We start from the raw sequence: 17579 nt of genomic DNA, 5'->3' as shown, positions 1-17579 counted from the left end.
TAAAACACTTTGAAAGACTGATCAAAACTCGCGTAACTGGTCTGCTATACCTTTTAAAATGAGTAATAAGAATGATGTAACGATACCCATTCTGAGCAATTGATTTTTTGTGACGTGCTTACGCTCAGATACAAACAACCGTACTGTCGTTTCAATTTCCGGATATTTCCAGTGGCGATCCGGAATTCCAGAACTTTCGAGACGGTGGTTAGTGGGACTAAAATTTTTGAGGAAAGTTCCCGTAAATCCGAAAATTGTTGAATTTCCGACAAGGTAATCATTCAACCGAAAATTGCCGAGATTCTCCAAATTTTCGAAATGTTGGGTAAAGCTCGCCAGGTTGTCTTCTTTCATGGAAAGTCTGGAAAATTAAACCGAAATTTTTAGTCGAATGGAAAGCTTTCAGGACGACCTTGAGAGGGGTTCTTTCTGATTCAACCACAAATTCCGAAAAATTAAGAAACGCGAACGAAAGGTAAGCAAAATTTCCTGAGAAAGTCTCAAAAATCTGGAAAATAATGAATTTCTGAAAAGCGCGAACCATTCAACCGAAAATTTCGAAATTCTGGGAGGAAAATCAATTGGAACGGAAATACTCGGCAATGAATCGAACGAACATCTATATATGAAGCGAATTCCGGAGTCCTTACACAGGGTGAAAAGGATGGAAATAACACTAACTGTATTTCAGTGTTCTTCACCTTGGGCTGACACCTTGCCGTGGTGGTGAAGCTTGTGTGTCTTCATGACCCGGAGAGCTGTGCCGGCGGGGACTTTGTTCCCTGGCAGGTCTAACCATGCCGGATTGGTCGAAGGGTAGAGGCCAGACCAAGAACAGCCCCTGGTCCTCCAGGTTGGAGGTTGGGCGGCGGGCTGATAACCCGCTCCCAGAAAATGCTATTTATTACAGAAACCGAAGCTAGAACTACCACTGCACCCTATCGGGAAGCAGGGGTAAAAGATGTTAACACCCGGTTGGAACAACGTGTGAAGCAGCGAATGACGCATAAACCGCCGACGAAATTGCTGTCGCCAAAAGCGTGTGTGAAGATCGGGCAATGGAAATGTTAGGTATTTCAGTGTTACGTTTGTAAGGTGAATCACTCCTGACTAAACGAGGTTAAACCAACCTCCAAAATAGCTCATGCACTCATTGCCTGCCTATGTTTGTAATTTTCGATGATTACTACAACACGCGTGACTTAATCACGCGCGAGTCCAGTCCCGTGATAAGATCTTGTCCAATCCTCAGAGGTATTTCGGTTGAGGGGCATAACAAACAGTTATGTCACATAATGTTTTCCGCGCCAACAGAGTCTTATTTCATTATATAGGTAAGGTATGAATCTGTGTTCCTTTTGTACTGGCTTTGGGTGCATCTAGCGTGACTGTGTGCGTAAGCAGTCCTGAAAATGACTGCTGTTGATGGACTTGGTGACTGGCGTTTCAACAAACTGAGAGAAAATAGCCACGTGTCTACCCCAAAACAATCTTAACTCTCAAGATGACTTCACTTAGGTTGTCAAAATGCCAGTAGCCTGCAGCTGCACGGGTACTGATCACACTATACAATCTACAGACGCATCTGTGTTCAAATCATTTACTAAGTGTACATGAACAGTTTATCAAAGAAAAAAATTTATTTTGTTACTATTCACAAGTCAATTTTGACATTATGAAAGAATAAGAATATAAATAATTGCACTAGTGTATAATTACAAATTAAGAAACATTAAGAAATATATTCAGAATTCAGAACAGCAAAATTAAAGACTAAAAGCACATTATTTTGGAAGATTGCATTTTTCAGCCATGACATTATTACAAAAATTGAAGTTACCTCCTTCAACCTTGTGGCTCATTTTTTTATGTGGCTAAAAATGTCATTCAAACAACGATTTCTGACTTCCCCCCTCCAGAATCTCGGGGCAAGGGTACAGGTGGGCAAGGGCACCAGCCTCAACACTAGCACTAAGATTTTGAATTCTACAACCAAAGATGCTATTATCCCCAAAGATATTGCTGCTATTTGGAACTTCAACATGTATAACCCAAAATCCCAAAATTTGATCACAGTAGGCCACATTTCTAGAGATACCAACTAAAAAATAGCCAATAATCATTGTTAATAATTACTGTAAGGTTGATTTAGTACAAGTCTTATAAGGATGTTTCTTACACACAAACTACAGAAAGTAATGTACCTGTTTGTTCTTTGACCCTTTATAATAAACCCAAGAGTCGACTATCAAATTATTTTTCTGGTAGCCACATCTTGGCAAGGAAAAGGATGACAAGGATAAATTTGTCACCTGTACAAAATCATCAATTTTAAGAGGAAAGACAGGAAAGACGACAAATTCTGTTGAAAGGGCTCCAATATACCACATGCTCTGTACCTCTTGCATACTTCTGGGCACTTATTGGCCACGGAGAAAACAGAAAAAAGGCAATCTAGGTACAAGGGTAATTAGTACATAAATGGAGCCATGGTTGCATAAAAAAAAGTTATAAAAAAAAAAATAATAATAAGACAGAATGTTTAATCTGACTCGTTATTCCATGTAAGAAAGACTTATTTCCATCACTTAGCTACACAGTATGGCAACAATTGCAAAAGTGTGGGAAGTTGTAAACTTATTTAGCAATTTCCAGTTGTGTTCCAAAACATTTATTGGTTTTGGAAAAGTGATTTTTACATATTGAATAATCCATTTTCTGGGTATTTTGACCCAATTTCATTATTCCACTCTTACAAATAAAAATTTGGACTTTGCCAAAATGGTAAACTTGCATGCATCTCTATCCAAACAATAAATACGGCTACTATTCACACCTAGCCATAGCATTTCATGTTAATAATAATATTAGATTTAGCCTTCTTTATTTGGTGGTACATTTTAAAGTGCACGTGAAAGATGTTGTGTGTGTCCAATTAAACAACATTTCAATTTAACTTACCAGGACATACACATCAAAAATGACCTCTTATATATATACATGTAAATTACCCAACATGGAACCAAATGTTTGAACTTCAAGGAAGTGAGTTCACATGAGGCCCAACAAAATCCATGCTTAGTCTTGAACCAAAACTATTAATAATATAATTATATTCATTCCCTAGACTGCTATAACAATTTTCATCAATTTTCTTCTTATTTCAAGATGACCAATTCCTATTTGAAAAGAATGTACATATAATGAATGTAGTTCATATACATGTATTTTCATATGCACTTTAAAATCCACTTGGGAAGTAACAATAATAATATTGCTATCACATCAGCATCAGACTAGCAAGAACAGCCACCTTGTGATTCATCATTTGCTTCATCAACTTCTCTCAATTTTGTGCCTCTGTTGGGGTTGTTGTTAAAAACATTGTTAGGTAATGTGGCTTTATCAACACAGTTTTCCATTCTTGCCATAACCTACAAGATAAAAAAAGTAATAAGAAACCATTCAAAGACAAGAAACATTCCAGAGAGACAGATACCATGCAATAATATTTTTATGACATACAAAATGAGTTTGGTTACATCACGTGTTAGGTTTTCGTTACTTTATGTTGTTTGGTCATCTGACTTGGAAAGAACTTCAAGAAAGAAAGACCCTCACTGACCAAATACTGGGTCATAGACTGTGATGGCCTTACACCTCATCCAGAAAGAATAGCAAATCAATTCCTAGTTGCTTCAGAAACTTTTTAAGCACAGGTTAGCCACCTATAAGGATAGACTGAATGCCTACATATAACTTCACTTTAACATAATAATCAGTCTCTTCAAAAAAAAGGTGCAGCAATGCAGTATTGCAACTGAGCCTTTTAACGATACATGAACTCAACAGTTCAAATCGAAACTAGCGACTGCCTGTTTTGGCACCATCCCTCATAATCATGACATTCAACAAACCTTAATGAAATAAGCAAACAAAATGGATTGAAATCTATCAATTACAACCAACAAATGAATCCTACATGTATGTGACCTTTTGAACCCACTGAAGTAAACACCTGCCTCCTGAAAGGTCAGTAAGCATGATTGATTGTGCACTCAGTTCACGTGTTATTGCAAATCACAGAAAGTTAACCATGGATTGCTGTTATTGCAGACTATCACTTTAAATTTAAATCCTTAGTTTAAATCCTTACTCAAAACGTACCTTTTTAAACTAATAAGTAGTTTCTTAGAAATCAATTTTGAAATAAAAACTAGCACTAAAAGGTCATGACGTTTCGACCTCTCTGAGGTCATTTTCAAGTGAGTAAAATTTTCTAAATTAGCATAAATATGTTAAGGTGGCTCCATGAGGTAATCATTTATGGCGTTGCGTGCACAAGTGTCATGTTTTGAATGCTGTTTTTGCATTCGCTTTCACACCTAGTCCTCTCCAACTTATTACATGTATATATTATATATTGTATTGGCATTATCGGACAATCTAGTCCATGATTTTAGCGTGTGTTAGTAATTGTACATTTCCTTAAACATTTTCTGAGATGGCTTTGGAGTCTGATTCGTGATCGGCAGATGCGGTGACAAGAACCACAGACATAAGTGGAATCAGTGGGTGGAGCAAGGGCCCTGGCCTTCTGACGTTCTCTCCTGGTATCCACTGTGATGTGCAGAAGCTTTTCTCCCTCTCGTAAGGCTTTGGTTATCCAGTTGCTGGCGGTTCCTGCAGTCGACCTGGTCCCAAATGTACTGGCCATGCCTTTCCTTTGGACAAGACTAGTGAGACCGACAGAGGGATTCTGGTGCTGGGCAAACCAGTCTCCTCTTAATTTTGCCCAGGCTTAGCAACTGGAGAGGCAACTCCAGCATGTTGTATGGCCTGGCCTGGCATGACATCAAACTGGGGAGTGGCAGTTACCGGTTCTAAGTCAGGGCCCGATTGGCGTAGGGCTGGGCGCCAGGGGCCACTCCTGACAGTGGGAGGGGCTATTTAGTCCCACTGGACAGCTACCGCCCGCTTCAAGCTGAGCAGCCCTCAGCCAATAAGGTGCTGTCCTGCCATGGTTCACCTGTCCTGTGTGGGTGCATAGGTCTTAGGCTTGGAAACAGGCTGACAAGTGGGCCACAATTCCTTCACCCACGGATAGAGCAAGACGGAAAAGCCCAGCTCTCAAGTTTGGGAGCTGGAATGTTCAAACGATGACGACTGGCTTGAACATGGACATACGAGATATTGATGGCCCACACAAAACTGCTGTGATTAGCAGTGAACTAGCAAGACTCAATGTTGACATTGCAGCTCTGCAAGAAACACGTTTAGCAGACTACGGCAGTCTCAGAGAGAAGGACTACACATTCTTCTGGCAGGGCAAGAGTGAAGAGGATCGCAGGGAGCAAGGAGTTGGCTTTGCCATCACATGTAATAAGCAAAGATTAAATATTGCTTTGCCACCATCTCTGTTAAAAGTTTGGGATTTAGTCTTAAATTATAAATGCCCAAACAAATGCGTTTTTTACTGTTTTTATGGCTTTATTTGTGATTTTCATGAATTTCCTTCGCTGAAATCTTCCAAAATTTTTACATCACATCGCTTCCAGCAGGATACGAATTTTAAACATGAAAAAAGTAGGGCTTGTAAAGGCAGTTTTTTCGATATTTTCAAATTTATGTCTTTTACCGCTGCAAAAAATCTGGTCTTATAGATTTCCCTGAAAAACGAGCTCCGACTGAAGTAAAATATTTACTACCAATCTGCCAAATTTTATGGAATTTCACTGAAGGAAAAGCGAGAAAATTCACTGTCAGTTTTGCTTTTTGTGCTCATGTTGACGTAATAAAATATCGAAAAACACTGACGGTTACCTTTGAGCGTGCTCAGATTACTTCCCTAGCGCTCACGCGATCGTAAAACTATAGGGAGCCACCTTAAAAACAAGTTATAATAGATAAAAATGTGACGAACGCTAAAATGTGATAAATTATGTGAAAAAGTGTTAAAAATATACAATGGAAAAATAAAATAGTCTTAGCAAGAATTGCTCTAAACAAATAATTTGGCGTGAATTGAATCGCACTGTTTGTTTAGCGTTGGTTTCAGTTCTTTGATCATTTTTTAACGTTTATGCTAATTTAGGAAATATTACTCACTTGAAAATGACCTTGGAGAGGTCAGAACGTCATGACTTTTTAGTGCTACTTTTTAAATTAGCTTTCGAAAATTTAATATAATTTTCTGAATTCATCATGTAATGCCATTATGTAATGCCATTATCCTTGATCATTGTATGTTAAAAGGCACAATATAAGTAATTTTTATTCTTTGTTTTTTCTATGATTGCTTAACAACAGGGTTGTCACAACGTTTTGAAGTACATATAGGCAGCTTTATTGCTGGAGTCAGACAGGAAAAAGCGGCTGAAACAGAAAAGCCAGCTGAGATCATGAAGTAGATGGAAATGTTCACTGGCAGCCAGCTGCTTTTGACAACCCTGTTAGTTTGTGTCTTAATTAAGAGTCACCGTCTTACCTGGTCAAGCAGGGCTTCTACAGACTTGCTCACATTCTGTCCATTAAATGCACTAGTCTCAAAATACTTCAGACCCAGATTCTCTGCAAGTGTTCTTGCTTCATTTTCATCCACTTGTTTCTGATCCTCAAGGTCTGCTTTATTACCAATTAGGACTAAGACAGAAATACAAACAGAAACCATCAAAGCAACACATCAACTGGAATGTGAATGGGTTGCTTAACTTGTAGAGGGTAGTAAATTTTGGATCATATAAGAAAAGATGATGTCACTCACTGGTGAATCAAAGTCAATGCTTAGTAACTTAACAGATTTAAACAAGTGGATAACTGCTATGTTTAGTTAAATGTAAGGTGTCTGCAAACTTTGTGAAACAACTGGGACAGGTGCATAACCTGATGAAAATCAACACAGAACGAAGCAAGTATTGATGGGAAATACATGTTAAGACTACCTTTTAAAGGGAATGGCATTTCTGAGACTCTACATTTCAATTGTTTTTAGTATAATTGCCCCAGATCATACTAGAAACTTGGATTGCTCATATTCACTTCAGCCAGTCTATTATATGGGGGCTGGAACAGTGGTACTAAGAACTTTAAAGCTCATAACAAGCCTATGACTAGTCTCTTTGTGTTACAAACCAAACCTACCATTTTTCAAGCAAGCTATAAGCACTGTTTATATCGACCCTAGGAATGATTACATGCCCTGTCCATTAATTTTCTGAACATCCTCCTACTTTGAAAATTAAAGACAGCCCTCTATCTGCAAGCTACATGTACTGAAGATGATACTGTTCGAATTGAGGTATTAAATTGTGAGGGATTAACTTACAGCTGTAAGAGTAAATGCCATGGATGTGTAATGCAATGATTAGCCATACCTATATCAGGGTTTTCACAATAAGCATGTGTTTGTAGCTGACTTAACCAGTTCCTAATATTTAAGAATGACTGCTCATGTGTCAGATCAAAGACTAGAAGGAATCCCATGGCATCTCGAAAGAATGCTGTAGTTAAACTCCTAAATCTGAAAAAACAATGCATATGCAAAGAGCATATCAAAAATTAAGAGACACGAAAAGAAGGGACTATTGCTAACACAACAACAAAACCAAAAAAAAAAAACCCTTGGAGCAAGAATGTATGTACGATGCCAGACCATCAAGGATTCAAACCCAGGCCACAAAGGTAGGAGGCACGTGCTCTCACAACTAGGCTAACCCTACTTATCCCCCCCCCCCCCCCCCGCCTCCACCCATCCCACCCTCTACTTACGCCTTCAATATATAGGAATACTTGGCATTCAAGAACTACCTGTATGTATAAAAATTGATGTAGGGCAAAGTATTTCTAATGTTTCATTACATTTTAGTTTACCATGTATGATCAACCTGTTTACAGTTCAAGTCAGTTTACCTTTCCTGTCCAGCAGTATCCCAGAGCTGAAGATGTACTCTTTGTCCTCTTGTTGAACGGCTTCCATCTGGATTTAGTGGATGGTGAATCTGCAATGAATTGCTCCCATTTAGAAGGCACTTGTATTTATTGTCTGGTTGTATATTGTTGAAGTATTCTGAGTCTGTGATTTATACGCTAATAAAAACTCAACTGAGAGCTACTGAACCCTTAAATGTTTTCATATGCTGAGGGGTCATGCACTTTGTAGGTAGTACCACTTGTGACATCATCAATTTAGGTGTCAATAGATATTCTTGATAAGCAGATAATAGAGCTAGGATAGATCTTTCCACACAACTGTCTGTTTTGGATATCAACCGCACTGACGTAGCTAATTGAAAAAACGTGAGCTGTCAGAAAGGATATGAAGAGCAAAAGCAGGCAAGAGTAAAAGAGGTGAGAAAAAGGAAAGGATAATTGCAAGGGAAAAAATCAATTCGCCTTTATCGCACAGCAGCCATCTTGGATTGACGTCATGTACTTTTGACACCAATGCGAGGCCACGCGTGTAAAGTCAACTTCCGGCGATCGAGGAGACAAGGCGATCATCTGCAATCATGCCCAACGGAGATCACTGTTGCGTGCCACAATGTAAAAATAATCGCGCTAAAAATATTCCAAATCATACCTTTCACCAATTTCCCAGTCATGAAGCCATTCGAAAGCAGTGGGTTGTCAAAATACGGCGAGACATGGGTAAAAGTGTCCAGGTAAGTTGGTTAGGTTATCGATGTCATTGTTGTGCACATGTATTTACATTAATTTTATGATCTGGTCCATCTACAGATAACAAACAGCACAAGAGTATGTTCTGTACACTTTAAGGAAGCGGATTTTCAGACAACTTTAACAGGGAAGCGTGTTCTGGAGAAGCATGCAGTTCCAAGTATTTTTTGCTGGTCAAGATCACCCAGGAAAAGAAAATCTCCGACAAAGCGAGAACCACCGCGTGCATGAGTGCGATTGTTTGATGTAAGCGTGCCATCATCCCCTGTCACTGTGACAGGTAAATATTGTTGTCGGTATTTCCTTAAACATTCCTTGGTTAAAATCATAAAATAATCAGAAGTATTTTTGTTTTTCATTTTAATCCATAGCATCAACTTTCGGCCAAGCTTCTGGTGAGGAAAGTTCTATGGAGGTCCAACCGGAACTGTCATCCTCTCCTGTTGTTGTAGACTTCCCCGAACCAATATACACTGTCACTATCACGGGTAAATATTGCTGTTGGTATGTCCACCAGATTGCAGTACCAAAACTCTGAAGAAATCAAAGTACTCGCTGACTCAGCCATGATGTTTCAACACACATGGCCTCGCTTTCATGCGAAAAATGGTGACGTTGCATCCAACATGGCAGACTGTGATTAATGCGAATTCAGGCCAGAAAAAAAAAAAGAAAAACCCAAGCCCATTGTACATTTTGGTACCTAATTCTCAGAAAATCTTGCTCCCCAGTAAGAAATCGTTTTTTTCAGCAAAGTCAAGGCCAATTCAGGGTTGTGGCAGCCAAAAAACCGAGTTGACGGTTAAAAAAAAAAAACAGAATTTTTTGAGTAAATTTGCCAGTTAACCCATTGACTCCTATGTCGCCTGTAACCGACCATGATGAGCCTTGGCCTTTGTTCCACTTCTGACATCATCACCTTTGACCAAAATTGGCATCATTTATACTCAACTTCTGCAGGACGAAAAGGTCTTTCCAATGATACCCAGATCAGGGTGATCAGCTCAATGGAGCCTGAAATATGCTCGAAAATGCTCAGAAATATGAGTGAAAAACTAAGAGCAAAATTTCCTGCAACTATACGTGGCTCTCCAGGGTAAAAATTGCCTGTCTCGATGATGTTTTCTCAGAATTTTTTGAGCTTAAAACAAGCCCAGTAGAAGGTCAATCACTGCAGCAAGAAAAAGGAAAGGCGAAAAACAAAATTTAAAAAAATGAAAAGCCTTACATGTAAGACGTAGATCACTTTCTCATCTCATCTCAAAATTTTTATTTCTGCGCATACCTAAGCAAAAATGTTGTAAAACGCAATGCTAGTGGAAAGAAAAGCATGCTGTCATGTTGCAAATGCCTTTTTGAGTAGATTGAAGCTAATTTGGCCTATATCCAGCCTGAAAATCTCCAAATGTCCAAAAAATGCAGTTTTGGTAAAAAGTTCTGGGAATCAATGGGTAAAGTGTTAACTTGCAGAGCTGTGGTCAATACTCTGTTACAAATTCCAAGCTATAATGTTTACCATTTTTCAAAAGTGGTCCTCTACTGCTATAGGAAGTTGATCCTTTCCTAGTGCCTGACAGGGGCTACACCAGAACACTGGCTATGTGTACTTCAAATCTTAAGCATTGCTTAGTACATTGCATTTTCTGGAGTGGTACCATGGGGCACTTTCCATGCGACCAAATATTCCAAAATTTTTGAAATAGACTTGTAAATGATACAGAAATTTCCAGGGAAAGTTCCCAGAAAATCTGGAAATTGTTGAATTTCCGAAATCAAAAGCCAACCATTCAACCAAAAATTCCAGAAATTCAGGGATGAAAATCAAATGGAACTGAAATTTCCAGAAAATGTTCGAAAATTTGGGTATACCTCACAAGGAGTTAAGCGCACTAACCTTGAGGCCATCGGCACTCTTCATTTATCCTCTCTGTATTTGAAACTGGATTAATATTTTACTTTGGAATCTTGCCACTTGTCTGTTGATAATTGCTAGCTACAACTAAATTGGTCAAGAAAGCATTTCATAAAAATACTGCCCCTGTAGGCCGTGGTGTACATGTTTGTTTTGCATAGGTTGGCCAAGAAATGCACAAAGATTTATAACGCATGAAAAGTGATTTTACCACTCATTAACCCCCTTGCTTTGCAATGTTTTTGCTGCCATTTTGGTTTGTATAAGGCCACTGCTGTTGCGGTCTAAAAAAAGTCACAATGTCGACTAATCGGCTAGCCTTCAAAACAGGCGTAATTTTTTCTGCGTATTTTAGGCGAACAGAGGTGAATGTGAAGCAAGCGCGAAGCGCAAGTCGTGCGTAAGGGGAAGAGTGCGAAAAAAATAATGCCTGTACACATACCATTGTTCAAGCTGTTCTGCCCCAGACACATCCTAAATGACCAGCCAATCACAGCATTACAAAAACAGTGGTAATCATGCTGCGTTGTAGGCCACGTTGTTTTCATCCCTAAAACAGAGAAATTACTTCTTTGGGACTTAAAATGGAAAGAAAAAACACACATCAATGTTTAGGTGGCCTCAGAGTGGAATATCAAGGTGTACAGAGTCCTCAAACCTTTCTGGTGAAGAAGTTTTCCTTCAACCACCGCAAAAGCATGACGATCGGTGCGCTTTCAAACAAGTTTTGATAACAGATCGCGGATTTAAAGCAGCGTCCTGGACTTTAGAAAGCAAAAATGGTAATGTGCAGATTTCTTTAAAATTGAATTCAACTTCTGGAACAACTGGTGAGGCCACAGCTGATAAAATGACTGCAAAAGTCGCCGGTAAAAACTCAGGCCTTCATTTTAGCATTAAAATTTATTTGAACATGCGGCTCATGCAGCAATGCACGTCTGCAAAATTTTGAACATTTGCTTGCTTTTAGACAGGTTTCTTTGCCTCATCTAAGTCTTCAATGAAAATTTATTGTTAATGAACTTCCGGTCATGTTTCTTTCCTTTGGTTGCCTTTATTTGGGAATTTTAGATTTTAAAAGTGAACAGTATTTTTGCACGCTGGATTTTAATTTATGGCGACCTCTGCGGTTTGTTTGTATAGTTTATTCGCTTTGTTCAAATATATTTGTTTGAGTCTTATTCAGCTATTATAGAACTACTGAGAAAAGAACTAAGTGGGCACTAATTTAACACAGTTGAAATTTAATTTACCCCAATAAAATTGGCATAAAATGGGGTTGACTAGCCTACACGACTTCTACAGTTTGTGACATTTGTACATTTGCCATTCTCTGTTCGGTCACTCGACCTTTTTTGTCGCTTCACTCACGTTTGTAAAGGGCACTTCATGTTGCATAATAAGGAGGAATTTTAAGTAGAGTTGAGTCGTTAGATCGTGCTTTGGCAAATTTTTATAGGTCATAGGTCTGCATGGTTTCTGCTGTCATCTGCATGTTGCTTCGTAGAGTTTGACACCTCTGTTGTATTTGAAAAACAGTTGAGGATCACATGATGTAAAGTAACCAATTGGGTAGCCGCGTTCACATTTGAACGCCAGAACAGCTTGAACAGTGGTATGCCTACAGGTGTTATTTTTTTCGCGCTCTTCCCTTCACGCGTGACTCGCACTTCGCACTCGCCTCGCCTTTGTCTCTGTTCACCTAAAACACACAAAAAAATTACGCCTGTTCTGCAGGCTACTTATCGGCATTCTGTTTGCTTCAATCTATATTTGCCATTTTAAACTCAAAGTCATTGAAAAATTCCAAGCGAACAAAACTGTGCAGCTTATTGTTTTCCACTCTGGAAAATTCTGTTCCATTCGCCCCAGGAAATTTCTGGAAATTCACACCAGAATTTTTCGTCAAATGGAAAGCGTCAATGGTAATCCAATATCCATCTTTACCTTTACATAATTTTTCACAACAAATACAAGGGAACTTAAAATTAAGTCTTGCTAGTAGAGCAACAATGAACAATGAATAAAAGGAAGCCTCCATTTGGTGCAAAAATACATGTACGTGTAGGCTCAGATATTTGTCAGTGGACATTTTCTGTTCCGAGAAGAAAACAGCTTTCAAGAGCAGGGCTCAAGGAACACTGTGAGCTTTGAGGAGCAGATTATGTCCAAGAACAAATGTCTGAGCATATTTTCATGCCAAATGGAGGCTATTGTGTTTATTATCCTTCAAATATTTTTCACAACACAGGTAGTTTTGAAAATTTGGAAGTGTTACTCAAATATTCCCCTGTTTCAGCTAGGGCATATTCAGTCATGTGAGACATTTAGACCAATCGCACACGAGCGAAAATATTTGATGGATTTTCATACTGATATCATGGTCACATGGCTGATATATGGAAATGTGACCTATAAGACTGTGGGTGTGTCTGCGGTGGAAATAAACAAATTACATGTGAAATATAGAGAGGATATGAAACATAAGCCACTTAGAGTACTGGATGTAGTTCCGTATGAATTTTATGAGTGGTGTATTTTCCAGTAAAACACTCGTGTGTACTGGCATATAATAAACTACAATACTGTGAAACAAGGCCAGGACCACGGCATTCTCTAAACATAGCCGCAATGCAATTTCTCATGTCTTCACTCCAAATCTGTTCATGTGGCTAATAAATTAAGACAACAAGTATCCTAGAATTTGAGACTCCTAATAATATTCTAACTGCCTCATTGTGTCATGCAAATAGACAGAAACAAAAAGTGCAGAATATTCTTAAGTCACAGATTTGCATTTTTGCTTTAGAAAACAAAACAACAAGGAGAATCAGGGCAGCTGGTTTTATGAAAATGAAAATAACTATTATGACTCTATAACCACCACAATTCTGCACAAAAAACAGATCACCTGTTTTATAACTTCACACAGAAGTGAACATATAAATTGTTCGTTAATTCCCTTGCCATCTTAGGAAACCATGGTTGTTCCAAACAACTATGAGCACACATTCTTATTGTGTCACTTGGTAGCCAGGTGCAGAATGAAAGGGAGTTTTTCTGCTTTAAAAAATTTCATGAAATTATAAAATTTCATTCAGTCCGTAAGTTCTAAAATGCTGCTATCTCAATGGGAAACCACACAAATTTTGTAAATAGTAAAATAATATTAGTATAGATTTTGTAGTGATTGAGTTGTGTTTTTCATTTGTGTGCCAGACAAGATCTCATCTACAATTACAAATTTTGAAACTGAAATGAAATGCGTGGTGAAGATAAGCTGTTTGAAAATTATTCCAAAAAAATATATACAATACTGTTATTAATACAGAGTGTGAAGGTCTAAATCCACCTTTTTTTAACTTCATAACTCATTGAAACTTTCCTTGTTGGAGCAAATAGTGTAAAAATTTTAATGGGGATTTTTCTGGTGATCCTTAATTTGAAAGTTCAAATCGATGGAAACTGGCTTGTTTGAATACAAAGGATTGAAATATTCAACTGTCGTAAAAAACATTGCATTTTCGGACTTCGCCATTAATTGCGGCACCAAAAATAAGCTTATTTACGCCATGATCTGGAGAATAATTCGAGGCAGACAACTCTATATTAGCACAAATATACAGGGCCTGAATTAGAAGAGGATTGTAAAATGGATGATCAACAAACAGATCTACTAAACCTCAATCGCGTTGTTATACTACAGTTGAGCTTAGCTTTTGCTCGTATCAGAGCCAAGTAGAAGCGGCATTTTCATGCCTCCATTAGCTCCACAAAACAAATTCTAAACGCTATTTTAGCTGCGCTACACTGTCGAATTTTGAGAGCGGGTCCGTTCAATATGTTTTGCTGTAGTCCTAACGTAAGCTAGTTGTAACGTAAGCTTCCGTCTTATAACATCAAAAATAGCTGGTTAAATACGAGTTAAATAACATTTCCACTAAAAACTAACGCTTATTTTCTTTAAGCACAAAGAATCCACCCATAGACCTAAAATATTAATGAAAATAAAACTTCTCAAGGCAGTGAATAATAAGGTTACAAAGATGGATGTCACCGTTCACGACCAAATACTTCTAAAGTGAACAAAGCGTATCACTTACCACTCGCTTCTCACGAAAATCTATTCCCACAGTAGATATAAATTTAGGATTAAACGTTCCATCGGTGTACTGAAATAAAAGACTAGTTTTCCCGACGCCTGAATCACCAAGAGCTAAAAATTTGAGCAGATAATCATAATCTGCATCCGCCATGTTTGATTCGGGAGTTTTCCTTCAAACTTGCGGTACAAGCTGATGTTTATCTAACGGCTATTCTGATTGGTCCGTCGATAACTCTTCCGCTCTCTGATTGGCTACTTGGCGTTTCTTATTGTGGAAGTGGAAATTGGCGGCAATTAGCTCGTATTGGACGGAGTAGGGTGAGGGGCCTCTTAGTCATTCTTAATTGTTAATTTATTGTTTCTTTTATATCAGACTGGAATTTTCTACTGAAACAATATATAAGCGGTATCCTCCACAATATTGAAGACTTTTGTTATCAGCATTTATTTTAGAAATGATTTTGACCTTTCAAATGAACGCCAATTAACAACTGTGGGAAACCGCAAAAATAGAGGCTGGCAAAACACGGCATACGGAAATATATGAAGTCAAAACTGAAAACACAGACCTGTCGACAGATCAGGTCATGTCCATACAAAATATAATTCTAAACAGAACTGTAACATTTACTTCATAAAAACCACTGGATTGTCAGAAAAAAGTAAACTTACGAGCACAATGGCTACTAAGGACCATTGAAGGAACATTATTTTTGAATAATGATGCTCAATCCAGAAGATTCTCTGTAGGCAATACCAGTAAGTGCAGAATATTGAATCAGTGGTGATCTTCCTCGACAAGCGAGCGTGCTGAAAGATCGCTCTTCATCCTATATTGAAAAACCCGGGTTTAAGAACTCTTCAATAAAGATTGATACACCTTCCCTCGAGTTATCTTAAACCCACATCTTGTTTGAGTTGGTTCGTTCAGTGTCGGCAGTGTCGACAATTAATAGCAGCGGATACGACAGAGTTTAAGGTTATTCTGCTCTTCCAAACTGATGTTTGACCGAGACATGCATGCAAAAGGAATATATGCCTACCGTTAAAAGAAAGAGGTGCATGCAATAAAAAACGGTTGTTTTACGAGACGCCAAATTTTCTCCCTGAAAAATAATTAACTCTACTCGTCCACTGCGGTGGTCAAGAGTTTAATAAGACTTGAGCCTCGTCAAATTACGAACAGGTACGTTTCTCGCTGTTATCGATACGGAGGCGACTCAGCCCAAAGTTCAGTTACCGGTCGGGGCCCCTTTCTCGAAAGTCGCGGTAACTTTACGGGTCGGAAGCCACATTTAGCTAAGAATAGTAGTGCTGGTTTTAGCTAAGAAACCAGTCCATTCTGTTTCGTTTCCTGATAATTTTAATGCTTTAATAATAAAACTAATAATATCGCGATCTTGAATGTATAAAAACGGCAAATAAAAAAACAGCTTTTCGGGACCGGTAACTACCCAGACTTCCGACTGAGAATGGAACCCCCTGGAGTCACACCTCCAGAATAAGTCATGTAAACCCTTCGTTATGCAAAAGCTACCGGCGTATCTAAGAACTAAAACTGAGAAAACCATGTGATCAAAACAACTAAAGCATCAAAGGAGGGTATTTCTGAGTTCCGTGAAAAGTTCGCGCCTTTCCACAGATCCGTGGTATTTTCTTAGTCACTTTGTCATCAATTCCAAGCAGGTACCTGTTACATACTGCTAAAAATCTGCCATTTGTTCAATGCTTCCGCTAATAAACTATTGTGAATGGCATTATGAGTAAAAAGAAAAACTCCAAAAGCTATTGTGGGAGTTATTGTTGTTAATGTTAACCAGCCATGAAATGGTTCAGTTAGATACGAAGAATACTGACAATACTGCGGCAATTTGAACCTATAAAGACGCGACAACGCCTCCTCTATTGATAATATACTTGACTATCTATGTTTAAAACAATATATTTTAATAAAGAAAACTCGGCTTTTTAAAAGTTTTTGAAGCGTATTCAGGACCGTTTTGGCATTACAAATTTTGCCCTGCAAAAGAAAAGTGCATTCAATTGTCTGCAAAGTGCCACAACAACATTAATTAAAGACAACCTGAACTAAAATACAATCAACAAAATCAACTACGGTATAAATTATAAGAATCATGATTAGAACAACATTGCACAGGATTTTTTTTTTTTTAAATAAAGGATAATCGCTGTTGTTTTAAGGAGAAAATCTAACTCGAACTAAAATAAAAACAATGTAAGGTAAGAGAGTACAGTTTTGAGTCAAATGACTATGAATATCTTAAAGAAATACTCAGTTTTCACTCCAAGTTCTCCCGAACTTTCAAGGTAACATAATCATTTACTTCGATGGAATTTAAACAACAACCTAAATGATACATACCACACGTTTTTCTCTGAAATCAATTCCGATTGTAGGAACAAATCGAGGGTTAAAGTGACCATCTGTGTACTGATATAAAAGGCTTGTTTTACCCACTCCAGAGTCACCCAAGGCTAAAAACTTGATCAAATACTCTCTCCCCTGGTCTTCGTCATCGGACATGTCGACGGTTCGTTTGTTAGCTTCAAATCATCGAAATTATCGCAGAATATTGAAGATTGTTTTCACAAATTCCCCTCCTTATTTGCAACTTTGGAACGATGCCAGAATTTTTTGGCTAGATGACATCATGTGGTAACTGCTAAACATAGATCGTGACTTTTGGTGAGATCCCACAGTGGAGTGAATTTAGCAAACAAAACGAAATTCATTTGCTAACAAACACTGGCTTTTATTATTTTAAATTGATTGAATTAACGAAAATCCGAAGTTAAAGGTAAAATACTGAGGAGTTCCCGGGTGAAATAGATAATGTATCTAATCATTTCTTCTTAGGTGCATTG

At 38.2% G+C, this 17579-nt stretch overlaps 1 protein-coding gene and 1 long non-coding RNA gene across 3 annotated transcripts; one reads left to right on the top strand and one right to left on the bottom strand.

Annotated features, from left to right (window-relative positions):
• Positions 1-1621: 1621 nt before the first annotated feature.
• Positions 1622-17337, bottom strand: LOC110039798 (ras-related protein Rab-27A-like). Of its 2 annotated transcripts, none has more exons than XM_089275708.1 (5): positions 17077-17337; positions 7909-7997; positions 7374-7519; positions 6488-6642; positions 1622-3434 (listed from the first exon to the last, which is right to left on the bottom strand). In XM_089275708.1, the coding sequence occupies exons 1-5, from the start codon at positions 17236-17238 to the stop codon at positions 3297-3299; spliced, it is 690 nt and encodes a 229-aa protein (XP_089131834.1). In that variant the 5' UTR covers positions 17239-17337; the 3' UTR covers positions 1622-3296. The 2 variants fall into 2 exon arrangements, with proteins under 2 accessions (XP_089131834.1, XP_089131838.1); XM_089275712.1 differs by lacking the exon at positions 17077-17337 and adding an exon at positions 14692-14875.
• LOC149119014 (uncharacterized) lies at positions 7993-9353 on the top strand. Its single transcript, XR_016202852.1, has 2 exons — positions 7993-8956; positions 9048-9353. It is a non-coding gene; the product is annotated as an uncharacterized LOC149119014 (long non-coding RNA).
• Positions 17338-17579: the final 242 nt, after the last annotated feature.

This window comes from Orbicella faveolata, unplaced genomic scaffold, assembly GCF_042242905.1.
Source record: "Orbicella faveolata isolate gen_17 unplaced genomic scaffold, um_ofav_v1 contig_1, whole genome shotgun sequence".
Taxonomy (NCBI): domain Eukaryota; kingdom Metazoa; phylum Cnidaria; class Anthozoa; order Scleractinia; family Merulinidae; genus Orbicella; species Orbicella faveolata.
Note: the sequence above shows the minus strand (reverse complement) of the source record. Positions and strands in the feature narration are given on the sequence as shown.

Bases quoted from the DNA above. Each gene is read 5' to 3' on its own strand.
- LOC110039798 (XM_089275708.1), bottom strand. From the start codon at position 17,238: ATGTCCGATGACGAAGACCAGGGGAGAGAGTATTTGATCAAGTTTTTA. The intron at 7,998-17,076 runs GTATGTATCATT...AATTCATTGCAG, and splicing joins ATTTCAGAGAAAAACGTGTG to ATTCACCATCCACTAAATCC. The intron at 3,435-6,487 runs GTAAGACGGTGA...TTTATCTTGTAG, and splicing joins TAGAAGCCCTGCTTGACCAG to GTTATGGCAAGAATGGAAAA.